Raw genomic sequence first — 12,524 nt, 5'->3', positions numbered from 1 at the left:
ATGTGACTAATAAAATGTCATTTGATTTGTTTTGAAACCAATTCCAATGTTTAAATAGTGTCAGGATTTTATGTCATCATCCTGGGATATGGCGTATTTCATTGGCCCTGGGGTCATCCTGATAACATTTTCAGCTGAATGCCGACTTCTCCTCTCAGGTGGGGATGAAGACCAGGACAAATTCCCATTCTTTGACCGAATGTAACAACAACCTCAGCAGGGCCCTCCTACTCATCACTGGTTTGTTCCACATCGGTTGTTTCTTGGTCTGGATCATATTCTGTGTTGCCTTCAACTTTTGACACTTCCTCCTCTAATGCATTTTTACTGTTAGTTTCTTGGCCTCTCTCCTCCTCACCGGTGTCATAATCAACGATATTATCAAGAGCCTCACATACAGTATATCATTAGGTCATTGTGCTGCCATAGAATGTATTGTGAGCAAGTCCTCAAAAAAGCTTAATATACCAGAGCTGTGAGAAATGTTCTATATATTACTGAAACAATGTTGCGTTTGTTTGTGAGACTGCAAACAGGTTTGGTTCCCATGGGGGAAAGAATCTATTGGGGAAAGGTTCCCGTGGAAGCCAAGAAGGTGTGTGTGTGTGTGTGTGTGTGTGTGTGTGTGTGTGTGTGTGTGTGTGTGTGTGTGTGTGTGTGTGTGTGTGTGTGTGTGTGTGTGTGTGTGTGTGTGTGTGTGTGTGTGTGTGTGTGTGTGTGTGTGTGTGTGTGTGTGTGTGTGTGCTCAAACATACATACATGTGGGGGTCTGGGAGAGGAACTGTGCCCATCTGATGAATGGGCATGTGCCTGAACTCAATTGTATACACTAATTGTAGTCTCACCCATTAATTTCTAATGACCAGTAATTTTTGACCGGGAACACCACAGGTGTACAAATGTTATACAAAACACCCAACATGTTATGAAAATCATCAAAATGTGTTTGTTCACATGCCCTGTGTGGACATTGTCATGGAACCTTAAGACAACGGATTAAATTACCTACATTTTTCAGAGAGAAAATTCAATTTAACCCGGGACACAGCAGGAGGGTTAAAAGTGCATTTAGAAATGTATTTATGGTGTGTGTCTGAGATTGTGTAAATGTACTGTGTTCTTGTGTTTTTGTGAAGATTATTCACATGCGGTCAGTGAGGGTGTGTTACTGTTATATCTGTGTGACCAGTCCATGTTTTCTGTCACGCAGGGGGAGACCAAGGTGCTGAAGCTGAAGAACCTGAGGCCAAAGGACTTTGCAAACTACACGTGTGAGGTGACTGTTCGCAACGTGTGTGACATCCCTGAGAGCTCTGTCACCTTTCGGCTCACCAATGCCACCAGTAAGAGACACATCGTCCTCCCTATCATTATTCTATACCCCTCTTTCATAATTTTATTTTAGTATGTTTTTAATTGAAGAGAAGACGGTAAAGACACAAAGGTTTGTCACAGGGTTCAAATCTGTGTGGTTAGGAAGAGCATACAGTACCAGTAAAAAGCTTGGACACACCTACTCATTCAAGGGTTTTTGTTTATTTTTATTATTTTCTACATTGTAGAATCATACTGAGTACATCAAAACTATGAAATAACACATATGGTATCAGCAACCAAAAACATGTGTTAAACAAAATAAAATATATTTGAGATTCTTCAAAATTGCCACCCGTTGCCTTAATGACAGCTTTTAACACTCTTGGCATTCTCTCTCTCTTGAGGTAGTCACCTGGAATGTATTTCAATTAAATTGTTAAAAGTGAATTTGTTGAATGTATTTCCTTCTTAATGCGTTTGAGACAATCAGTTGTGGTGTGACAAGGAAGTGGTGGTATACAGGAGATAGTCCTACTTGGTAAAAGTCCATATTATGGTAAGAAAAGCTACTATAAGCAAAGAGAAATGCCAGTCCATCATTACTTTAAGACATGAAGGTCAGTCAATGTGGAAAATTCAAGTTTCTTCAAGTACAGTCACAAAAAACACCAAGCACTATGATGAAACTGACTCTCATGAGGACTGCCACAAGAAAGGAAGACCCACAGGTACCTCTGCTGCAGAGGATAAGTTCATTAGAGTTACCAGTCTCAGAAATTGCAGTCCAAATAAATGCTTCACAGACTTCAATTAACAGACACATCTCAACATCAACTGTTCAGAGGACTGTGTGAACCAGGCTTTCATGGTCAAATTGCTGCAAAGAAAACACTACTAAAGGACACCCATATGAAGAAGAGACGTGATTGGGACAAGAAACATGAGTAATGGACATTAGACCGGTGGAAATCTCTCTTTGGTCTGATGAGTCCAAATTTGAGATGTTTGGTTCCAACCTCCATGTCTTTGTGAGACGTAGAGTAGCTGAACGGATGATCTCCACATGTGGTTCCCACCGTGATGCATGGAGGAGGAGGTGTGATGGTGTGGAGTTGCTTTGCTGGTGACACTGTCAGTGATTTATTTAGAATTCAAGGCTCACATAACCAGCATGGCTACCACAGAATTCTGCAGCAATATGCCATCCCATCTGGTTTGCGCTTAGTCCCAGTGTCATTTGTTTTTCGACAGGACAATGACCCAACACACCTCCAGGCTGTGTAAGGGCTATTTGGCCAAGAAGGAGAGTGATGAAGTGTTGCACCAGATGACCTGGCCTACACAATCACCCAGTCTCAACCCAATTGAGATGGTTTGGGATGAGTTGGACCACAGAGTGAAGAAAAAGCAGCCAACAAGTGCTCAGCATATGTGGGAACTCCTTCAAGACAGTTGGAAAAACATTCCTCATGAAAGCAAAGGGTTTCTACTTTGAAGAATATTAAATATGAAATAAACACTTTTTTGGTTACTACATGATTCCATATGTATGTGTTATTTCATGGTTTTGATGTCTTCATTATTATTCTACAAAGTAGAAAATAGTACAAATAAAGAAAAACCCTTGAATGAGTAGGTGTTGTAAAACTTTTGATTGGTACTGTATGTGTTGAAGGGGGTGGTGTTTACCACTAGACCACCCCAGGCAACACCTCTCTCTCCTTTAATCTCCCTTTTTCTGTGTGATTCCATCCCTCGCTCACTTATTCCTCATCTTGCTCTGTCTCACTGAACCATGCTCTGCTTTTCCCCCTTCCTCTCTTTCAAATCAAATACAATTGTATTTGTCACATGCACCGAATTCAACAGGTGTAGACCTTACCATGAAATGCTTACTTACCAGCCCTTAATTAACCAACAATGCAGTTCATATTCAGACACTCCATCTCATCCTCCCTCTCTCCCACTTTCCCCCTCCTGATATCTCATCTCTCGCTCACCCTCTCCAGTTCTCTCCAACTGCCTCTCTTTGAGGATTGCACTCCATCTCTTCTCCTCCTCTCAACTCACTTCGTCTCCCCTTCCTTTTCCCTCAATGTCCATAGCCCTCACTGTCTCTCCCTTTATTTTCTCTCCTCCTCGTTGACATACATCTCTCACTCCCTTGCTCCTCTCCTCTGTGTGTTACACTGTCTATCCGTCTTGTTATTCCCTTGCTGGGAGACACATCTCTGGCCCTCACTTCTAATTCACCTGTCATAGAACTCTTTTATCTCTCTTCACTCCGGCCCGTCTCCACGGCGATGTCATGTTACCACAGGCAAAGACGTTGCCGTTGACAACGCTGTCAGTTAGACTGCAGCCTCCCTCCGAAGGCCGCTTGCTCGGCAAACGAGAGCCAGAATCCTATCTTCTTTTTCATTCCCTTTCTTTTCTGTTTTTGCCGCATTTCAAATGTCATCAGACGAACCTCCCCTTCCAAGAGCTGACCTATTCGTCTGTTTTAATGCAGCCTATATTTTTCTTTCTTTACAAGAATTGAAAGGCCATGATTGATGATAAGATAATACAGCTAATGTTGGGGTTTGAAGTACCGGACAGTTAAATTAAAGGGTTCAAAGGATGCTAATTTGCATAATTAATTTAAGAGTCAATTCAGAAGAAAAAATATGGGGTGGATGAGGTTAGCACTAGTCACGAGGCTAAATGTTTGGAAATCAATGTTTATTCCGGTAATTAGTGGTAACAAAAAAAGCAGGCAACGCAGCCAGAAAACATTTTGTAACACCTAATAAAGGGGAAAGTACCAGAGAGATAAGCTCTCCATTAACAGACAATGTTGGTTTTGTGGTATTCTCGCCGTCTTACTTTGGCTGAGAACCCTTGTTTTAGGGGGGCTGTGAACCCTTTGTCAAATTAGTGGGCTGAAAATGTATACAGCTTCAAACTGCGAACATATTGTTCTTTACGTGTGGGATTCACTGAAGTAAAATGCACAGATTCCACCCCCCCCCCATTCCATAAGAGGCTGTGTGGCAAGCTTGCACGCTCTCTCTGACTGAGGAGAATTGTGAAAGGAGAGTAGGACACACAGGACTCAATACTTCTGTACCCTTGAGGATACCCACTCTGAAAAACAGACAAAAACAAACTCGCTTCCCTTAGTCCACAGCCAAGGCGAAAGCAAAAGAACAACAACACAAATTGGAATTTGGATCTGGTTTTAAGAGAGAGGCATAAAGCCGGATAAAGATGCAGAGGGACAAGAGGAATCAATCACATATTTTTTTGTTTTGTTTTTTGGCTTTTTATTTTATTTATTTGCTGTTGGACATGCTATTGAAACAAGGAATACAAATGGCCCATATTTCATCTTCCAAGCTCTGATGCAGGTCGGCACAAAGCAACCAATGAGAGCACTTGAATAAAATAAGCAAAACCCTTCAAGTTAGATGTACCTTTTTCTTTTGTACCTTGTTTTTATACTATACAGTCCCTTCAGAAAGTATTCACACCCCTTTACTTTTTCCTTCTTTTTTTGCTACAGCCTGAATTTAAAATGGATTACATTGAGATTGCGTGTCACAGATCTATGCACAATACCCCAGAAGAAAATGTTTGAAATAAAACAAATATGTCAATAAGCATTGAAGCCCTTTGTAATGACGAGCCGAAATAAGTTCATTCTCATTCTGTTGTTCAATACTAGTGGTTGAATGATTACCCAATCTCTGTACCTCACACATACAATTATCTGTAAGGTCCTTCAATCGAATAGTGAATTTCAACCACAGATTCAACCACAAAGACCAGGGAGGTTTTCAATGCCTCGCAAAGAAGGACACAGATTTGGTAGATGTGTAAAAATGTAAAAAGCAGACTCTGAATATTACTTGAATCATGGTGAAGTTATTAATTATGCTTTGTATTGCGTATGAATAAACCCAGTCACTACAAAGATACAGGCATCTTTCCTAACTTAGTTGCCAGAGAGGATAGAAACTGCTCAGGGATTTCTTTGAGGCCAATGGTGATTTTGAGTTTAATGATTGCGTTATGAGAACAAGCCTAAATGGAAGAGAAAGAAGAACAAAGCCTGTACATAATTAAACTATTCCAAAGCATGCATCCTGTCTGCAACACAGCACTTACAGTACCAGTCGTAAGTTTGGACAGACCTACTCATTGCAGGGTTTTTGTTATTTTTTATACTATTTTATAATAATAGTGAAGAGATAAAAACTATGAAATCACACATGGAATTATGTAGTAACCAAAAACATGTTAACCAAATCAAAATATATTTAAGATTCTTCAAAGTAGCCATCCTTTGCCTTGATGACAGCTTTGCACACTCTTGTCATTCTCTCAACCAGCTTCATGAGGTAGTCAACTGGAATGCATGTTAAAAGTTTGTGTGGAATTTATTTCCTTCTTAATGCGTTTTAGCCAATCAGTTGTGTTGTGAAAAGGTAGGGGTGGGATACAGAAGATAGTCCTATTTGGTAAACAGCCAAGTCCATATTATGGCAAGAAGAGCTCAAATAAGCAAAGAGAAATGACAGGAAAAGGAAGACCCAGAGTTACCTCAGATTGCAGACCAAATAAAATCTTCACAGAATTCAAGGATCAGACATATCTCAACATTAACTGTTCAGAGGAGACTGCGTGAATCAGGCTTTCATGGTTGAATTGCTGCAAAGAAACCACTTTTAAAGGACACCAATAAGAAAAAGAGACTTGCTTGGGCCAATGGACATTAGACCAGTGCAAATCTGTCTTTGGACTGATGGGTCCAAATTTGAGATTTTTGGTTCTAACCGACTTGCCTTTGTGAGACTTAGAGTAGGTTAATGGATGATCTCTGCATGTGTGGTTCCCACCGTGAAACATAGAGGGAGGAGGTGTATGAGTGCTTTGCTGGTGACACTGTCAGTGATTTATTTAGAATTCAAGACGCGCTTAACCAGCATGGCTATCACAGTCTTCTGCAGCGATACGCCATCCATCTGGTTTGCTCTTAGCAAGACTATCATTTGTTTTTCAACAGGACAATGACCCAACACACATCGAGGCTGTGTAAGGGCTATTTGACCAAGAAGGAGAGTGATGGAGTGCTACATCAGATGATCTGGCCTCCACAATTACCCGACCTCAACCCAATTGAGATGGTTTGGGATGAATTGGACCGCAGAGTGAAGGAAAGTAAAGCAGCCAGCAAGTACTCAGCATATGTGGGAACTCCTTCAAGACTGTTTTGAAAAACATTCCTCGTGACGCTGGTTGAGAGAATGCTAGGAGTGTGCAAAGCTTTCAAGGCAAAGGGTCGCTACTTTGAAGAATCTCAAATATAAAATATATTTTGATTTAACATTTATTTTTGTTAGTACATGATTCCATATGTGTTAGTTTTGATGTCTTCACAATTATTCTACAATGTTGAAAATTGTAAAAATAAAGGAAGACCCTTGAATGAGTAGGTGTGTCCAAATGTTTGACTGATACTGTAAGTAATACTGCAAAAACATGTGGCAAAGAAATTAACTTGTTGTCCTAAAATGGTTATGTTTGGGGCAAATCCAACACAACATGTCACTGAGTACCACTCTTAATATTTTCAAGCATGGTGGTGGCTGCATTATGTTATAGGTACAGTGGGGCAAAAAAAGTATTTAGTCAGCCACCAATTGTGCAAGTTCTCCCACTTAAAAAGATGAGAGAGGCCTGCAATTGTCATCATAGGTACACTTCAACTATGAGACAATATGAGAAAATAAATCCAGAAAATCACATTTTTTTATTTTTAATTTATTTATTTGCAAATGATGGTGGAAAATAAGTATTTGGTCAATAACAAAAGTTTATCTCAATATTTTGGCCCATTCCTCCATGCAGATAGATCTCTTCTAGAGCAGTGATGTTTTGGGGCTGTTTCTGGGCAACACAGACTTTCAACTCCCTCCAAAGATTTTCTATGGGGTTGAGATCTGGAGACTGGCTAGGCCACTCCAGGATCCTGAAATGCTTCTTACAAAGCCACTCCTTCGTTGCCCGGGCGGTGTGTTTGGGATCATTGTCATGCTGAAAGACCCAGTCACGTTTCATCTTCAATGCCCTTGCTGATACATGGCCCGATTCATTATTTCCTTTACACGGATCAGTCGTCCTGGTCCCTTTGCAGAAAAACAGCCCCAAAGCATGATGTTTCCATCCCCATGCTTCACAGTAGGTATGGTGTTCTTTGGATGAAACTCAGCATTCTTTGTCCTCCAAACACAACGAGTTGAGTTTTTACCAAAAAGTTATATTTTAGTTTCATCTGACCATATGACATTCTCCCAATCTTATTCTGGATCATCCAAATGCTCTCTAGTAAACTTCAGATGGGCCTGGACATGTACTGGCTTAAGCAGGGGGACACGTCTGGCACTGCAGGATTTGAGTCCCTGATGGCGTAGTGTGTTACTGATGGTAGGCTTTGTTACTTTGGTCCCAGCTCTCTGCAGGTCATTCACTAGGGGTGAGCCCCAGATCGAGGGAGATTATCATTGGTCTTGTATGTCTTCCATGTCCTAATAATTGCTCCCACAGTTGATTTCTTCAAACCAAGCTGCTTACCTATTGCAGATTCAGTCTTCCCAGCCTGGTGCAGGTCTACAATTTTGTTTCTGGTGTCCTTTGACAGCTCTTTGGTCCTGGCCATAGTGGAGTTTGGAGTGTGACTGTTTGAGGTTGTGGACAGATGTCTTTTATACTGATAACAAGTTCAAACAGGTGCCATTAATACAGGTAACTAGTGGAGGACAGAGGAGCCTCTTAAAGAAGAAGTTACAGGTCTGTGAGAGCCAAACATTTTGCTTGTTTGTTATTGACCAAATACTTATTTTCCACCATAATTTTCAAATAAATTCATTAATAATCCTACAATGTGATTTTCTGGATTTTTTTCTCTCATTTTGTCTGTCATAGTTGAATTATACCTATGATGAAAATTACAGGCCTCTCTCATCTTTTTAAGTGGGAGATCTTGCACAATTTGTATGCTTGTCATCGGCAAGGACTAGGAAGTGTTTTTGGATAAAAATAAACAGAATAAAGCTGTAGGCACAGAGGAACTTGGTTCAGTCTGCTTTCCAACAGACACTGGGGAACAAATTCCACTTTTCAGTAGGACTAAAACCTAGAACACACGGTCAAATGTACGCTGTCATTTAATGTTCCTGGGTGGCTTGAAAATCTATGGCAAAACTTGAAAATGGCTGTTTAGCAGTGATCAACAATCAACTTGACAGAGATTGAATATTTGTTTTAACAGTAATGGGCAAATATATATTTTTTACAATCCAGGTGTGCAAAGCTCTTCAACTCAGAGCTGTAAACCCCGCCGAAGGCACTTCTACAAAGTATTGACAGGGGTGTGAATACTTATGTAAATGACATTTCTGAATTAAATTTTCAATACATTCGCAAAGATTCCTAAAAACATGTTTTCACTTTCATTATGGGTTATTATGTGTGGATGGGTGAGATTTTTTAAATTTATTTAATTACGGCTGTAACACAATAAAATGTGGAATCAGTCAAGGAATACTTTCTGAAGGCACTGTTTATACGCACCTGAAAAATAATCCTTGTTCCATTTCATTCAAGTTATTTTGACTTGTGAATTTACACAAATGTTAGTACACTCCAGGTTGCGAACGACATTTGCCCTCATTCATTGTACACGTTCCTTTTGTATTCACTGTCAAACACTTCCTGTATTCCACTCAATGGCTTTGCCTCAGGCATGTCTTCCTTCTGAAGGTCAAAGGCAGCACAAAGAAAATGTACGCCACTTAAGGAAGGATTATCATAATTACATCAGCTCTGTATTATTCTCCACGTCACTAAGGAGCCTGCTTTTTATTCACGTGACCCTGGCACTTCTAATGGCAATGGTTATAAGAAGGTCACAAGGTCACCTGTACATCGCTGACTTTTACAATAGATCAATGATGACCTGTTTTATATGCCAAAGACTTATTATTCATAAGCCTTGGCAGGGAGAACTGAAGTCACATCAGCATTTTTGATGCTGTCTGCCAATGGCATCTCTGATAGCACTCAATAAAGTCAATGTTAGGTTGTAATCAAGTTGAGTGAAGGTCGTGGCTCTCTCCATAAGCTTAGGGAAGCCAACTATTCTGGTGTCTGCCATGTCATCTCTGAAATCACTGGGGCGGCAGGGTAGCCTAGTGGTTAGAGCGTTGGACTAACCGGAAGGTTGCAAGTTCAAATCCCCTAGCTGACAAGGTACAAGTCTGTCGTTCTGCCCCTGAACAGGCGGTTAACCCACTGTTCCTAGGCCGTCATTGAAAATAAGAATTTGTTCATAACTGACTTGCCTGGTTAAATAAAGGTTAAAAAAATCAAGGTTAGGTTAGAATTAGGTTGTTTGGAATCCCATTGAATGGAAGGGCTTGCAAACTATTACAGATTACAAAGGGAAGCACAGCCGAGAGCTGCAGCAGAGACACGAGCCTACCAGACGAGCTAAATAACAACAAAGTTAGAAACAACACCATAAATATTCACTTACCTTTGATGATCTTCATCAGAAGGCACTCCCAGTTTGACAATAAATTACTGATTTGTTCCATAAAGTTCCATCATTTATGTCCAAATAGCCACTTGTTGTTAGCGTGTTAGGCCCAGTAATCCATCTTCATGAGACGCAGGCACTTCATCCAGACAAAAACTCAAAAGGTTCCTTTACAGTCCTTTAGAAACACGTCAAACAATGTATGGAATCAATATTTAGGATGTTTTTAACATAAAACATCAATAATGTTCCAACCCGATAATTCATATTTCTGAAGAAAAGCAATGGAACGAGAGGTAACCCTGTCGGGAGCGCGCGTCATGAGACAAAGGCACTCTGCCAGACCACTGAGGTCTCATGAGCCCCTCCTTCATAGTAGAATTCTCATTCAAGTTTCTAAAGACGGTTGACATCTAGTGGAAGCCATAGGAAGTGCAACTTTATCCATATCTCAATGTGTATTCGGTAGGCCAAGCTTTGAAAAACTACAAACCTCAGATGTCCCACTTCCTGGTTGGATTTTTCTCAGGTTTTCGCCTGCCATATGAGTTCTGTTATACTCATCTGTTCAGAGTCAAGTCTGCTCAGGGGACGAGAGGTCGCGACGAAGAACAGAAAAACGCAAGTCCAATTCAATGACTGTAATTTTGTCAAATCGTCACCATAATAAGAGTTAAAAATGTCCAGTATTTCTGTGTTTATATTTTATAAGAACATTTGGATTCTTTAGACATTCAGAATGGTGAAAAAATTCATGCAGAGTACAAATATACTAACCCAAATACAGTGGGGAACAATGAGAGCCTTCTATGCTTTCAGAGAAGCCTAAGTATTTATAAAATAATAATAATAATATTTTCAATGGCATTCTGATTTAATCTCTTACATTTATGTAAGACTAGAGGTCAATAGGGAATTAACAATCGATGGAAATAGTGTTTTTTCTGTAATAGGGAATTAATGATCAATGGGTCAGAGACATGGGAGGAATTTGTCTATATATGCAGCCTGAAACAGGATTCTTGTAATCTGGCCTTTGGGCCAACTTTACTGCAAGGAATTCTAATTGGTCAACCACAGGCCAGGGTTGGGGGTTATAAATTACATCCGGGCCTTTGTTCTGTGGAGAGAATCACTGAGGACAGGGGAGAATGAATCTCCCTCTCAGCATAACATCTATGATTTGTCTTCTGAATAAACCTATTATTTTTCTCCCCCTGATTTGCTTTGGGGTCTGTGTTATTGGAGAGTAAAATCAACTGGTAACAGACAGGAAAAGGTTAACACTGAAGGGAAAAAATATCCAATCAGGATTTTTCTTTGGTGGTCTCTGGGCAGATTAATCTAGCTAGCTAAGTCAGACATTGGCTAGGCCAGCAGAAGCTTGATAGAAGGCATCTGCCATTCAACTGTATCAGGGCAGAATTTTGGAGTGAGAGTGGAATCAACCAATCACATTGACTTGTAATTGCCAAGCTATTGAAGGCCAACAGGTCACTGCAACAGCGAGCACGGTCTAGCTACCAAGCTTTTATTTTAGGCCTGTTTGCAGTGGCTGCAGCAGGTGTTATCGAAGATGAGGTTTTTGCTAATTTGTAAGCTTGTCCCTTTTCAAGAATAACTTTTAACAAGAAGTTACGTTTCATCATCATCTGGTAAGTGGAACTGTGTTTATTATTGCAGCTTGCATGCTGTTGTTGGCAAACTCTTTGAAAGTAAGTTGTGTGTGAAACATTTTTGGTTATTTTGTGTGATAGATGTGAATTGTTTTTCTCAATGGGAAGTAATAGTTGTACGTTTAGATTGGGAAATGCTTAGTTGTGTTTTTGTATTATTATTGGGACCTACCGGCTTATTATTTCAGAGTGAATGGACTGGTGTCTTTCCATCGGCCCTATGCAGTGGTGTAGTGGTTCCTGGACAAGTGGGTCCAGTGTGAAGAAAAGGTGTCCTGTATTAATTTTCTTCTCTTCAGATTTTCACTCTCAAAATCACCCTTTCAAAAAATATATAAAAACACAGAAATGTGATGTTCTAAGTCCACAACAATGCTTAAACCACATCATGCTCTGAAACAACCCCAAAGTAAGGTTTGAGCCTGTTGTAGTGTACCACAGCACAATAAGGTCCATTACACTGTACTACTTCATGCAGCACCTCTGACAGTTTCTTTGCCGTTTTGAAAGGACCCTTGAATTTATTTCTCAGTTTTGGTGACATCCCCTTTTTCCTCTGGTAGTCCCTAAGCCACACAACTATTTTCCTCATACCTCTGGGGTGTCACATTTAGATCAAAGTATTTATTTTGTTTACCTGTGTCATTCACCAGGAGATTTCTCTTTACAGCTTCCGTTACAGTGCTTAGATACCCTTGCACCTTTTGCACATACTGAGAAACATACTGTTTCCCTTCATATTCTTGTGTTTCCATAAACACATCAACTGATAAAGTAATTTCAGTACTGACCAGCACCCTGTGGAGGCTTGAACACTACTTTTGTATGCCATCATCACATATGACAGTAATCTCATCCCAATTTCTTTGATTGTCATCAACAAAAAGTGACAGCATGTTGATCAGAGTTCTGTTCATTCTTTCCACTAAACCATCTGATTGTGGGTT

The 12,524-nt window shown here is 40.2% G+C and overlaps 1 protein-coding gene across 1 annotated transcript in view; it reads left to right on the top strand.

The window, feature by feature from the left end:
• LOC124035945 (MAM domain-containing glycosylphosphatidylinositol anchor protein 1-like) overlaps positions 1-12,524 on the top strand; it is a 447,455-nt gene that overhangs the window by 254,182 nt on the left and 180,749 nt on the right. Inside the window, exon 6 of the mRNA XM_046349921.1 lies at positions 1,211-1,343. Within this exon, the coding sequence (XP_046205877.1) occupies positions 1,211-1,343 (133 nt within the window). The remainder of the gene's footprint in view (positions 1-1,210; positions 1,344-12,524) is intronic.

The sequence above is a fragment of the Oncorhynchus gorbuscha genome, linkage group LG05 (assembly GCF_021184085.1).
Source record: "Oncorhynchus gorbuscha isolate QuinsamMale2020 ecotype Even-year linkage group LG05, OgorEven_v1.0, whole genome shotgun sequence".
Taxonomy (NCBI): domain Eukaryota; kingdom Metazoa; phylum Chordata; class Actinopteri; order Salmoniformes; family Salmonidae; genus Oncorhynchus; species Oncorhynchus gorbuscha.
Note: the sequence above shows the minus strand (reverse complement) of the source record. Positions and strands in the feature narration are given on the sequence as shown.